The following is a 14,758-nucleotide window of genomic DNA, read 5'->3' as shown; positions in this document are numbered from 1 at the left end:
TATTAAACTGCTAGCTCCACGCACAGGCAGCAGCCAAGGGAGGGTTCCTGTCAATCCAAGCTGGCAGCAGGCTGCCGAGTCGGGGGGTTCTAAAACAAAATGTTGGGTGCTAGATAAAGGTGTAATTCACAAAAGAATCCCACACCAGTTTGGAATTATGATTAATAAAATGGTTATTTATATAAGGGGAAAACTTACAAATCACTGTCCTAGACAACAAGCCCTCTGCACAACCAGGAGCAGAGTCTAGCAGCCAGAAGCCGGAAGCAAAAGAGAGAGTACAGGGCTACTGCTGCTTTTTAAAGCAAAAGAGAACATGCCCAAGTGGGCTGGTATCTTAAAGGCTACTGGCTGAGGAGTAGAAGTAGCTCCCGCAGCAATTGGTATTAGTTTTTCTTTGAAAATCTTGTAGAATTCAGAGCTGAAACCATCTGGTCCTGCACTTTTTTTGGTTGGGATATTTTTGATGACTGGGGAACAGAAATTCTTAAAGGATGGTGTCTTTGTTTATCCTAGCTCCCACCTTTACAGAAGCACATTTTATATTTCTGTAGCCCAGGTAAACAGTCAGGGAATATGCATATGTCAATGCAACAGGAAGTGAGGCTGGCAGATTTGTGTGAACCTCTTTTTCTGACTGGCACGAAGCTTTATTCTTTCCCTCCCCCAGTGTGAGGCTCCTAGGAAAATTTTACTTCTTTGGGGGTCTATTAGTCTGGTAGCCAATGGGAAGGGTTCCCTCACTCTCTTTAAAGTAGCTAGTCTCCTACCAGAATCAAAGTCCCAGGATGGTTGGAGGTGAGAAAGAACCAACAGCTAACACAGAGAATCCAAGGGGGACCATCAAAGATCCAAAGTATCAGTCATCACTGTATGTGGAACCTGATGAAAAAAATCACAGGAATATGTTTACAATTGTCTATACAAATTTTTAGAAGTCTCAATGATGGTGCTGGGGATGTAGTTATCTGTGGAGTAATTGTCCAGCACACATGAAGCCCTGGGTTCCACCCCCAGCACAGGTGGCTCATGCCTGTAATCTCAAAATTTGGGAGGAGGAGGCAGGAGGATCAGAGGTAAAAAGTCATCCTCAGATTCATGGAGAGATCAAGGCTATCCTGGGCTAGAGGACACCCCACCTCAACTGTGATTCCCCCCATTTTCCAAAAGAGAAAGAGATGCTGATTGTTGTTAGTGTGGCATAAATCTATTTCATTTGTATCCTGACAATTTTCATGTTTCTCTCACAGGACAACAGGTCACTGAAGAAAGGCTTAATGTTCTCAACACTAGGCTAGGTTTAAAGGGTATGAAAGGATGGAAAGATATAACCCTGCCCCCCATGCGGAGTGGGCAACAGCCTTCAGAAGCAGGAATGGGGTGTAGAACTGCCTAGGGCATCATTGAGGAACACCTTTGGGTGTGTGGATACAGTGTTTCCAGAGAGACTCGAATGAGGGGAGGAGACCTACACTCAAGTGGGTGTCATTGTTCCCTGCTCTGGGAAACCAGCTGCCTCCACAGCTTCCAGCCACTCCTCCTCCTCCTCCTCCTCGCTGTCTCCACCATGGACAGTAACGTCAAACTGTAATAAACCTGAATAAGCCCCTCCTCCCTCAGTCACAACAATGAGAGGAGAAACAAATACCTGGTGGCACCCTGGGCACCGCCACTGTTGAAGCGTAGACCATTAAGGACAATGGTATCACTGTCCCCAGCCTCACCCAGGGGCCATGGCCCTGTGGCACAACCAGAGCTCCTGGTTCCTCATGTGGGGGTCTTGGGACTCATTCTGTAAGGCTTTTCTCAAGTCCTGTGAGATCTGAGTTAAAGGCATCCAGACTTTCCTCTTCCTGTAAGCAAATATACCACACCCTGCAGCAAAGTCCATGTCCCTGCTCGGTGAGCGCTGCTCATGGGTGTATTTTCCTTTTCCTGATAATTCTGGGCTAAATCAGGATGAGTTCACCCTCTTCCCAGTCCTACTGACGTGTGGGTATATATCACTCTCATAACTGGAGAAGATCCGCTCATCTGCTGGCCTTCTCCCTCGGTCTAGAGACCAAGAAAATGACCTGAAGTTGAAAAGAAGAAATTTGAGGTAGGATAGTAAGAGAGCTATTTGGGAGAGGGCTCAGACAAGAAGCAGGAAGAGGAGGAGGCACTTCCTTCTTTGGGTCATCCTTGGAAGGTGTTTGAAAGAAAGGGACAGTGTAGCCTCAGATACTATTATATGCTCTGTCTGTCTGTCTGTCTGATTCTCTCTCTCTCTCTCTCTCTCTCTCTCTGTGTGTGTGTGTGTGTGTGTGTGTGTGTCTGTCTGTCTGATTCTCTGTGTGTGTGTGTGTCTGTCTGTCTGTCTGTCTGATATTCTCTGTGTGTGTGTGTCTGTCTGTCTGATTCTCTCTGTGTGTCTGTCTGTCTGTCTCTCTATGTTTCTGTCTCTCTCCTGCTCTCTTTCTCTTTCATCTAGGCAGCACTGCAGTCTTGGAAAACTTGGGGGTTAATAAAGATTTGCTGACAAGGTTCTACCTTAAGTGCTACCAAACAATAGCAGTGAGCCCTATGGGGTAACATAGAGGAGGGACACATAAATCTCTTGCTGAGTTCTCTTCAGCCACACAGTAGAGAGGACTGTCTGCTTGTCCTTGATAGTTTAGTTCTGACCATGACACCATGGCCTAAAATTTACCTTTGAACTGTAAAAAGATTCCACAGAAAACTCGCAAAACCGATTTGGGGTTTGGGTCACCTGCTTCCTCGAGGCATATGAGAAATAAAGAATAACTTTAAGTTTATGAAACACTGAACTGTTTCTGAAATGCCTATGACACTGTGATTCTTACAGCCCAGGCTCTGGCCTCTCTGATCCAGGGTGGACCTGAAGTCCAGGTCTGAGTCCACTCTCGCCTGCTCCAGATCAGCTCCACTGAGCCCTCTCACCTGGGACTCTCTGGCCTGCAAATGACCCAGTGGAGGGACTGGTGAGGCGGGGGCCATGGTTCCCCTGTACAAGGACAACCAGGAGGACATCTGCCCCATCTGCCTGGATTCCGTGAAGGAGGCTGTGAGGACAGACTGTGGCCACCTCTTCTGCCGAATGTGCCTGACCCAGCACATGGATAAGGCCTCAGTCTCTGGGGTCCTCAGCTGCCCAGTCTGCAGGAAGCCCTACTCTGAGGGGGTCCTCGGGGACGGTTATATCTGCTTCAGCCACCAGAAGAGGGTGTGCATGTTCTGTGAGGCAAGCAGACATCTCCTGTGTGTGGAATGCCTCAAGTCCCCAGAACACCAGGCCCATAATGAGCTCTCCATTGAAAATGCCATCAGCCACTACAAGGTAAGGCTGTGCCAACCCCACCTACCCCTGCCACTGGCTCCACAAGTTACTGCTTCTAAGCCTGGCTCCTCACAGAGGCTGTGAATGACACCTTCCTTTGAGTCTTTTTGGTCAACCAACTTGAAGCCCTGGTCTTTGTTTCTGTGTGCCACTGCTAATATCAGGGTTTCCAGGGCTCTGTGTGTCTGTCTAGGTGATCCTGCCATTGTGATGGCAAAGTCCCAGGAAGCATGGGCCACTGTGTTTGCTGCAGCTGTATAGGTAGATTCTGTACTAGATAACAAGAACCACTTCTGGACCAAGATGATACGGTTCCCTGGGTGGATGGTTCTAGAACCCAGTCTGGACATGCAATCAAGATTTACCTGTGCTTACAGCTACCTTTCAAAGATCTCAAATCTGAAAACATGTCCTTGTCCCCCCTCCTTCCTTTAGTGGTTATTATTGTTGTCTCTTGATCCACACTTTTGACAGTAAATTCAGGCAATGCCTAAAGATTAAATAGCAAAACTAAAAATCTTGCCTCTGGGATAAGAGTAAGTTGAGGGGAAAGGAGACTGCCGTGAAGCTTTACTCTGACTTCGACTCTGGAACCCACATGGTTGGATGGGAATGGCTCCAACTGACTGTCCACTAACCTCCACACAAGATCCACGGTGTGTGCCCCCTTCCAAATAAATAAATGTAATATAATAATAATTAATCTTTCTTCCTGTCTTTCCTCATTCTGTTGTCAGTGATAGCCAGCATTAGATTTCTTTTATTCTATCCTTCCAGAAAAACTGTGTGTTTGAATGTTCTCTTTAAAACACACCCCCACACACACCAGAGAGAGATAGAGAGACAGACAGACAGACAGACACTAGACATTTAGCTCAGTGAAGGAGTCCCTGCCTAGCATAGATGAAGCCATGGATTCAATTCCCAGTACTTAGAAAAATACAACAGTAAGTACGTAAAGGACTCTGTTTTTTGTCTATTTTTGTGTGCACACATGATGTGGTGGGGGTGTGCCCTGGCATGCACGTGGTGGCCAGAACTTTGTGAAGTCAGTTCTCTTCCTGTACCTCGTGGGTTGTCAGTCTTGGTGGCAAGTGCCTTTACCCATTAAGTCTTTTTTCTGGCTCCCTCCTTTTTTCAAAACTATATCTTGTTTTTATCATCTAATAATATGTTTTGGACATTTCCCCACTTTTCCCATTAGTCCATCCAGATCTCCTGAGCATCTTTCAACAACTGCATTCTGTCCAATACTGTGAATAAATCACAGGTTAGGAAACTGGGCTATACTCAGGTATAGTTCTTAGGTTACATGGGATATTATGATGATATCTTTTAGCATGTATTCTGAAGAATTTAAAATACCCAAGATATTTTGGTGAAAATGTAAGATCAAATTACCTTATCTAAGCTATAGTAAATTGTCCCACTACCTTTTATTGAAGGTACCATGTAGATCCTGCCCTGCCCTGTTACTCTGTATGTTCCTGCCAGTGTGCCAAAGTTCCTCCTCTCCCTTCTCATCTTCCTCCTCCCTTTGCTTCTTCCTCTCCCCCCCCCTTTCTTCCTCTCATAGTTCTAAGGATAAAGATTGAACCTAAGGTCTTGCATATACAAGGCAAGTATGCTATGCTAATATACAGTATTCTTTTTTAGTTTTTATTTTAAGACCGAATCTTACTTTTGATTCCCATGCTGCAAGCCTCCAGAGTAACTAAAATTGCAGGCAGATGCCACCGGAATCACCATGTTAAACCACTTTAAGAATTGTACATTTTTAATATGGGCAAGCAGAGTTGTTTTTTCTTTTTAAAAAAAATTATTTTATTTTATGTGCACACATGAATATATGTGTTTCACATGCATAGTACCCGAGGAGGCCTGAAGAGGTCGTTGGATTCCCTGGAACTAGAGTTACAGGCAATTGCCAGCTGCCACATGGGTCCCAGGTCCTGGGCAGGAGTAGCCAGTGCTCTTAACTGCCAATCGATCTCTCCAGTCCTATGGTTTGTGTTTCTTGAGGATCATAATCTGTAGTCCCAGTTAGCACTAGCTGTAATTGATGCAATCCTCCTGCCTTAGCCTGCTGAGTGCGGGAATTACAGACACACAGTCCCACACTTAACTTTTCTTTTCCCATTGTCCCCCCCTCCCCAGCCCAAAACTTCTTGCTAGGCTGCATCTTCCTCTTTCCAATTAGTCCTTTCTTTTTTCTTCCTTTCTTTCAAAACTATTTTTTAAAAACAGTGGTAGGGTTAGAACTCAAGGCCTCACGTATGCGGGGATGCGTTCTTCCCCTCAGCTGTACCTCCACCCCACCCTTGGCATTTTGTTGCCAGTTGTTATGAAGATTAATGAGTCAAAGGCATACCTTCTGCACCAACTAATCTGCGAGAGAATCCTGTGTCATCTGGGGACGTTAAATGGAATGGTTCTGAGATTTCCTCGTGATGTCATGAGGAAATGAGCTCTTGTCATGCCGATGTCTCCTGTTAAGTGACTCCACTCATCCTGTCTTGATGCCTTCACGCTGTGGCTGCATCCTCAGCCCTAGGAACCCCACTCCCTAACACCTCGAGCCCCTCTGCTTCAGAAGTCATGAGCAAGCACCAACAATCAGCAGTCACTTGGCTTCTGTCTATCTCTGTTCTCAGCCAGATATGCATATTAATGTCTGTGAATAAGAATCACTGTGGCCGAGCAGATACAAAATTTAAGTGCTTGAAGCTTCAGGGATGCAGTGATAGAAGCCAAAGCTGACTCCACTCCCCCTGCCCCCAACTATCCTGTACCTGTTTCCCTGTCAGGTCTTCCTATCAATAATGGAGGTTGGATTTTCTCTCTCTGTTTTTTTTTTTTCTTCGTGGTGTTGAGGTTTGAACCCAGGATCCCACACATGCCACACAAATGTTCTATCACTGAACTACTTCCAAAGTCTTTCAGACAGTTGGCCTTTAAAAAACATTGTCATTATCTGGAAAGAGAAATGAGGGAGACTAAGTCGGAACTGAATGGAGAGAATGATTCAGAAAGCTGAAAAGGCAATGGTCTACTGAGCTCTGTACCTACTGAGTGCAGAGTCTTACAGGGGGGCGGGCTTCCCGCCGCCGTGAGTCAGGAGAGAGAGGACAGGTCTCCCTCCTTGAGACTGACTCAGCCTGTACTCTCTGTAAGGTGTCACCCCAGGCCTTGGGAGGAAGTACAAAGGTGATTCATGACTACTGACTTCAAGTCCGTATTTAAGTAATAAGAGGAAGTGTAGAAAAATAAATAAGAATATTTGCTCATGTAAGGAAAACAGTGTCTGCTGCACTTACGAAAGAGAATTGATGACAAACAAAACCAGCTACACTTGTTAGAAAGGCAGACAAGCAACTGAAAGAACTGCAGTATTTATGATCTAAGAATACTAGCAGGTGACCCTTCTTAGTGTGATCAACCGGGGCCTAATGGGAAAGGACATCGGAGCTGCACCAGGACCAAGACTGGGTGTGGGGAGCAGATGGAGAAGCTGAGCCCAGAGAAGTGCTGTTACGTTTGGAAGATTTATAATCAGGGCCTGTTTAAAATGGCTTTAATTGCTTTTTTATGTTAGCATACAAAGTAATGGTTTGTATGGTGCTGCACGTCTTTAGCCCCAGCACCTGGAGGCAGAGGCAGGCTGATCTCTGAATCCTAGACTCATAGGGGTAGTGAAACCCTGAAACAAACAAAACACACATACAAACACACACACACACACACACAGAGAGAGAGAGAGAGAGAGAGAGGAGAGAGAGAGAGAGAGAGAGAGAGAGAGAGAGAGAGAGAGAGCGCAGGGCTTGGAGGCTTAGCGGTTAAGAGGAGTATTGCTCTTTCAGAAGACCTGAGTTTGGTTCTCAGCACCCACAGCAGGGGGCTCACAACTCTATCTCCATGGGATCTGGTGCCTTCTCTGGGCTCCTTGGGTACCACATATATCCACACACAAACGCACACTCATACACATAATTAAAAATAAAAATAACTATTTAAATACGTTCATAAAAAACAGGATTCTATCTTAATCATTTTAAACATGCTGAATAATACAACTGTACTCTCCTAATCCTGTTTTATGCATGTAGAGTTATTGGCATTATTGTGTGTGTGTGTGTGTCTTTGAAAGTCAGAAGAGAGGAGGGTGCTGGGTTCCCTAAAACTGGAGGTACAGCAGTTGTGAGCTGCCCAGTGCGGGTGCTGGGAACCGAGCTCAGGTCTCCTGAAGGCCGGAAACAGCTCTTAACTGTTGAGCTGTGCCCCAGAAATTGCTTTGTTTTGTTTTCTGAAACAGGGTCTCAGTACATAGTCCCGGCTGACCTGGAACTCACCGTGTAGACCACGCTGGCCTCAAACTCAGAGGTCCAGCTGCTGGGGTTAAAAGTGAGCACTGTCATGCCCGTGGCTTCCCTGAGATATCGCCTCACCCTCCAGTTTGACAACACCTGTGTCTGTCTCTAGGAAAGACTCATACGCAGAAGCAGAAAGCTCAGGAAGGACCTGGGGGAACTTCAACGGCTGAAAGCTCAGGAAGAGGAGATGCTGCACGCTACACAGGTGGGTGTCTCAGTCCCAGGGGTGGTCTAGAGTCTCCTTTTGTGTGGACAACTGTTCCTGGAGCAGCCTGCTGTGGAATTGTGGTCATGTAGGCTGAAAACCGGGGTTTGAGGCTTGGCTCTGAGATTGGTGAATAGAATTACTTGGGACGTGTGAACCTTCTGAACTCCATACATCTTCTTTCTTAAGGAAAAACACCTGTTCTCCCAGGTACGTGGTGAGAATTAAGAGAGTTGAAAATCACAACGCATCTTGTCCTTGACAATCACTTTTCTATCTCTCTCGCTCACTTGGGTGAGCTCTCTCCTCACTTACAGGGTTAAAGGCAGACACCAAAAGAACATAGCTGAGTTGTGTGTGTGTGTGTGTGTGTGTGTGTGTGTGTGTGTGTGTGTGTTCCACTACAGCAGGACCTCTTATCTGTAGATGTGCTCGGCGCTATGAGGTGGGAAGGGAGGTGCTTTGTGAAAAGTCCAATTGCTTCTGCAGTACAATGTCTGGTGAGGTAAGAACGTGAAGGAAGAGGAATAGAGGTCAATATTCCCACCTAGCTGTTCAGTGCACAGAGATTCAGGGGCTCTATCACCAAGTCTCAGGGTAGCTCCTCCTCTGTGATTTCAGGTGGATTGGGGGAGCTACAGGCCAGGAGCTGAGTTGCAGAGCCAAGATCAAACCACGGAACAGCTGAAGGCCCTACCACAGCATCGTCTGGACCACCAAGAGGACCAGTCAGCGGAGGTGGTCAGGGTCTTTCATTTCTCTGAGGCAGTAACACAGCTCAGCATCCTGGTTTCTGGACTGGAAAGGATGGCCAAGGAACTGGATGCCAGAACTCTGAAGGTGTACTGCCTACGGCACCCCCAAATTCAGGGAGGGATTCTTGGATTAGTAAATAGCCTGCCAGCAGGTCCCTTCTGGGAGGTGTAAGGGGACTTGTTCCCGGGATATGTGATAATTGGGGGTGTGTATGTGTTTGTGTGTGTTGAGAGTGGCTTCTAAGGGCCACACCATGAAACCACAGAATGAGGAGCAGAAGAAGGGGGTTATGCCCTCCAGCTTTCGTGGTGGCATGCAGACTGCCTTCAAGCGTGAGCTAGGATGGGCATTCAGTGGCAAGAACATAGTAACTGACTGCCACCTTTTCTCTCCCAGGATGCCAGTGACTTACTGGACAGGTATGACCCCTCTCCCTCTGTCCCACACTTGAAGACACATTCAGATCCACATGGCATCGATGTGCATATGGGCTAAATTAAAGTCAAGGAGACGTACTTGGTACTTTCATATGACACGGGCAGTGGAAGATCCAGTAGAATATATATGAATGTGTGAATGATCTCTTTGTTTTTAGGAGTGCACCCCAGAAATCAGAAGGACTCCTCTCTCATCTTCCTCCAGCTGGTCCAAACCTCAGTTAGTGCTCCTGGTGTGTTCTCTCCTGATGCCTTAACCTCTGACACTCAGACACAGTCTCCTTCCTAAGCCAGGCTTGTGGCTCCTCGTGGCCAGGCATTTCAGAGCTCCATCACGTCCAGGGCCATTCGCACCATCTCCATGTTACCTGTGAACTGCTGGTAGCACCTGCTGTCCTTGGTCTCGTGTGAGCATCCAAGCGTCCGGACGGCACAGGTCATCAGAGTGAGGTCACCTCGGTGTACGGAGGTTGACAGGTTTATTGGAGTGATATTTCCTCTGACTGCATAGAACCTCCTGTCTGTACTGTCCTCACTGTTTGCTCATTACGACTGCTGCAAACAGACGCAAGGGTGATGTCTACAGTCCTCACCCTCATGGTCGTGTACATGTGTAACCTTGTCCCGCGTGTGAGTGGCGTCTGTGACTTGCCTCTCATCAAAGGGATACAGCAGAGGTGATGAAGGTACTGGAATGACCATATCTCCTTCCCCTGGACTCTTGCTAAGTGATGCATTCTAGAGACTCTTCTAGCTAAAGTTAGTGGCACTGAGGGGAAAGACTTATGGGCAGCTCCTAGGTTCCTAGAACAGCCTACATGGTCCAGCTGACAGGAATCAGGGGGCCTGGGTCTTACAGTCACAAGAGAATGAATTCTGCTAACACTGTAAGCAAAGCTGGAAGTAAATCCTCATTCTGGGAACTGGTAGTGCCCCAACCTCTTACCCTGCCAAAGTTTCCAGAAGGCCTAAAAAATGATAGAAAAATTCTTTATTTTCCCCTTATTTCTGTATCTGTTTTTATAATAAACTTTCCTACTTAAACGAACTGGGATGGGTCTCTCTTCTTTGCAATAGAAAGCTTTTTTCAGCGTAAGTACGGAAAGTCAGGAGTTAAACCTGTGCCTGTCAGGTAAAGTGTATGAAGCTACTCTAGGGTCTGGTAGAGAGGAATTGGGAGCCTGGAGCTCTTCTGGGGGAAGCAAGTGGAGTCCGACTCTAGCAACAACAGCCTGGAGGTTCACTGGTCACCTTACTGGGAGGTTATCCAGTCTACCTCCTTTAACAGGGAGTAAGCTTCAAGGTGCCCTGGGGAGGAGTGTACGCTGATGGGTTAAAAGAAGTATATCCACTCGCTCGAAGGTTTACTTCTCAGTTTAAGAAATACGAATTATCTTTCAGAATGGCGGTCAGTTGTAGTGAGCATTGTCAGCATCAAAATCCTCACCAGGGCCACACGACCACCAGTTTCCAAACAAAACAGTCTGGAAAGCTGTTTAAGAGATGAGAAGCCGGACATGGATTGTAAAGTACTGGCTGTATGATATTGGACGAGCAAATAACCAAATTTCACCAGGCCTCAGCTCTCCCCTCCTCTTCCTTCTCATTCATTCGCCCCACTCCCACCCCACGTTTTTCTTTCCCCTCCCTTCAACAGGGATTAATGCAGGTCAGGCTAGCATCAAATTTGCTGTCTTACTGTGAGGCAGAGGCTGACCTCGAATTCCTGATCTTCCTGCTTCTACCTACTGAGACTTACAGACACTACCACACACAGCTGCCTCCTTCGTGAAGACCAGCGAGATGGCTCGGTAAATAAAACACTCTCTGTGTAAGCACGGAACCTGGAGTTCGGAGCCCCAGAACACGTGTAAAAGCTGAGTACCTGCCTATGATCTGAGCTCTCACAGGGAAAAGTCAGAACCTCCAAATCAACTAGCTAGCTAGACTAACAAGAACCGGTGAGCTCAGAGTTCAGCAAGAGACCCTAGCAAACAAGTAGAGAGTGACTGAGAAAGACATCTGACATCGGCCTCAGGGCCCACACATATGTGTACTTGAAACCATACACATGTGTACCCACACATATAACCGTGTGTACACATATACAAAGCACACATACAAAAAAAATGAAAAAAGGGGCGTGATAATAGAATGTATCTCAAGGGGTTACCAAAATAAGTACCATAAGGGTCATGACGCCTTAGAGCAGGGAGGGACTTCATATACACATACCTTAGAGGTTCATGGTCACTTTAAATACTGAAGTAAAACTAATACAAAGAAGCAGAAACACATAGTCCATTTTTCAGTGGAACATGAGGCTTAGGGCCTGTGGGTATGTTTAGCGTTATATACACGCCTGCACACGCCCTTATTTTTCAAACATATTTTTTAAATAGTTAGTTAGTTAGTTAGTTGGTTGGTTAGTTAGTTAGTTATACAATATTCTGTCTGTGTGTTTGCCTGCAGGCCAGAAGAGGGCACCAGACCTCATTACAGATGGTTGTGAGCCACCATGTGGTTGCTGGGAATTGAACTCAGGAAATTTGGAAGAGCAGGCAATGCTCTTAACCGCTGAGCCATCTCTCCATCCCTTCAAACATATTTTTATAGGGTATATTGAACACCCTGGAGAAACTCACTCAGTACTCTTTGATCTCTAGCCCCTAACTGCGAGGCCTTTTCTATCTGCTGGGTGGAGGACGGATGCTGGCATCTGAAGGCGATTCCAAGCCTGGGTGCACGGTGCCTGGTGGCCTCTCCCTTGGAGCTGCACCATGGCGGGTTTTTCCCCTCACAGATGTAGTTCATGACTGTCAGGTAAACAGCAAGAATGTTCAATCAGCTGTCGCCAAAGGGCAAGCTTGGGTGGAATGAAGTGTAGAGCCAATGAGGACTAGAAAATTTATCATAGCCACCCCGTAAAACTAAGAAAAAGTTTTGATGATGGGTAAATTTTAAAATACCACTTTGAGATGGTGGATATAATTTTCCAGGTTGTAGGCACCCATTACTGGTTGCCACCCTGGCCCCCAAATCGTTTCCAAGGACGGACATTTCGGGAGTTCTCCAGACCCCACATGACCACAACAGCCCACCTCTGCCCACCTTCCTGTATCCCACAGAATTCTCCCCTTCAGGCTGGTTCTTTAATCCCAATCTTGCCCTGTCCTGCCTCATTCCACAGAGGTCACCTTTTGTCCGGTTCTAGTATATTTCAGCTTGTTAGTCTAAAGGTGACAGGGCATCCAAATCCTCCCCAGCATCCTCCTAGGGTCCTCCTGCCCCAGCACAAGAGTGCAGATGTGGCTTCTTCTGTTCCATCAACTGAGCTGTTTGTGACTGATTCTCTATCATCTCCTTCTTAATTCTAGCTGGTAGTCAACCTCGGATTATGGTTTATGACCATAACCACTGTGGGGTCCTCTTTCCCTCTCAGCCTATTGATCACGAGATCGAGAGGGGAAAGAGACGGAATGGGTGACACAAAGCTTTGTACGCGGTCCATGAGCACGAATGGAGACAGCCGTCCAGGAGAAAGATTTTAGTCAATTGGCTTAATTTTATTCACGTATAAGGAATACAGGATTGGGAAGCCTGGGGACAAGCCCTAATTTGCGTCAAGTGGCACACTCCTATCACAAGGCCTAGCATGTGGCAGTAGGGTCCTAAAACAGAGCTTCTAGACCAAGGATCTGTGCCAAGGGTCAAGCTAAAGAAGAATCAGGCATCCGGTTTTAGAGACCGCTTTTGGATAAGATCAGTCCTCCAGGCCCAGCAAACGTTCTCCAGATAGCAGGTAGAAGCAGGAAGTCCTGCTTGAGGGCAGGAGCTCCGTTACTGAGATAAGCTGCTAGACTAGGAGGAAGGCTGCGACCGCTGACCAACCAGCAACGTCTTCCAACAAGCCCCTGTCCCCCTAACTGACCTTCACCTCACCTTAAACTGACGCCATCAGAAGAAGGCAGTGGGTGGAATCGGGTGAAAATGGTGCACGTCTGTCCACAAGGACGTGGAGATGAACCCAGTGCCTGAGAGAGGTCAAAGGCCAGGTCAGCTCCATTCCCTCTTCTCCTTTTCTCTCAACAAGTGCATCTTCTAAAAAACCATCCTGGTATCATATTCTCCCTAAAGACACGGCAGGATTCCATCCTCTGAGCATCCATAATGCCTAGGGAGATTCCTATCACATCAGCCACCGCAAAGAGATTTTGTCTTTACTTCACTGTCTTCCCAGGGCTCCTTCATCTTCCTTTCCAGTTACCAACGGTTACCATGATTTGTTCATGGCTAGTATAGAAAAAAGAATGTTTTTTTTTCTCTTTTTGAAAGGTTCCACATTTTATTACAGAACCAGCTAGCCAGCCATTGTGGGACAAATAAAAGCAAACAAGGCCCCAATTTAAACAAACAATGACCAAACTCCAGACGTTAAAGTAAGAACTGTCCACTAGCTAGTAGAACTGTTTGGGAAGGATTAGGAGGTGTGGCCTCGTTGGAGGAGGTGAGTCACTGAGGGTGGGTTTTGAGGTTTTAAAGCCCATACCATTCCCAGTTATCTCTCCTCATCTCATAGTTGTGGATCAGAATTTAACCTCTCAGCTACTGCTCCCACACCATGCCTGTCTGCCTGTTCCATGCCCTCTACCATAATGGTCATAGTCTTTGAAACTGTTGGCCCCAAATAAGCTCTTTCTCTGTAGGCTCCCTTGCTCATTACGTTTTAACTGCAGTAGAAAGGTAACTATCAAGACAGACAGTTTTGCTCTTTTTTTTTTCTTGTCAGGAATCACTCTATCCTGAAAGTCCTTTTTTTCTAAGTTGGATCTAATTATTATTATTATTTGACGTTGAACAGACAGGGTTAACACACCCAGCAACCCCAGTGAGTGTTGCTCACACTGGTCTCACTAGGGGGAGACAAGACCCTAAAAACACATCTCCAAAAATGCACTGTGCCTGGTTCTGGACTCAGAGTCTCTCCTTGTTAAACCAGTTATAGATGATACTCATTCTCTGCCCTCCCCATGAGGAGGTAGGAAAGGGGGAGAAAAAAAATAGCATTTTGCTTTGCACACTGGTGACAATATTGTGAGGGGTCTCCAGGACCACTGGCCCCCATAGCACCCCTACTTCCCAGACACCTCCTTAGTACAGCTTGCAAACCTAGTCATTCCATTCTGCTTGGTAAGACATGGAAGTCACAGGGGCTCCTATGGGGTCCTTCTTTTGGAAGACTGTCAACTTCAGACCTGTTGCTGAAGATGGGTTTGTCACTCTTGGTACACCAACCAGATGTAGCACGGGAGGTCAGTGTCACTGGCAGGCCCAGAGCCCACATAGTCCAAAATGACCGTGCTACTGCCGATGCCATTGCCTTTCACGTTGACCACTGGGAAACGGTGCCACTCCCTGTATCAGGGGTCCCTCCTGCTGGGGCTGCCTGGGTCTGTAAGGACCAAGGTGTAGACAGGGTTTCCTGGTTCAAGGCCATCCCGTGAGAAGTGCTGGGCCTAGGTGGGTGGGTATCAGCCCTTTGCCCAGTTCATCCACCTCCACTTGGTGCTGGAGTCACCATCTGCCTCCTGCAGGCTCAGCAGCTCAGCCCACTGGCTGATGCCAGTTGGCATGGGGGTGGCGGAAGCGA

General features: G+C 46.9%; 1 protein-coding gene across 2 annotated transcripts; it reads left to right on the top strand.

Annotated features, from left to right (window-relative positions):
- Positions 1-2,998: 2,998 nt before the first annotated feature.
- Positions 2,999-9,333, top strand: Trim40 (tripartite motif containing 40). 2 transcript variants are annotated; one of them, XM_038344129.1, is made up of 5 exons: positions 2,999-3,340; positions 7,820-7,915; positions 8,537-8,653; positions 9,068-9,090; positions 9,267-9,333. In XM_038344129.1, the coding sequence occupies exons 1-5, from the start codon at positions 2,999-3,001 to the stop codon at positions 9,331-9,333; spliced, it is 645 nt and encodes a 214-aa protein (XP_038200057.1). The 2 variants fall into 2 exon arrangements, with proteins under 2 accessions (XP_038200057.1, XP_038200056.1); XM_038344128.1 differs by having other exon boundaries at positions 8,537-8,755.
- The last annotated feature ends 5,425 nt before the right edge of the window (positions 9,334-14,758 follow it).

Source organism: Arvicola amphibius, chromosome 9, assembly GCF_903992535.2.
Source record: "Arvicola amphibius chromosome 9, mArvAmp1.2, whole genome shotgun sequence".
NCBI classification, from domain to species: domain Eukaryota; kingdom Metazoa; phylum Chordata; class Mammalia; order Rodentia; family Cricetidae; genus Arvicola; species Arvicola amphibius.
Note: the sequence above shows the minus strand (reverse complement) of the source record. Positions and strands in the feature narration are given on the sequence as shown.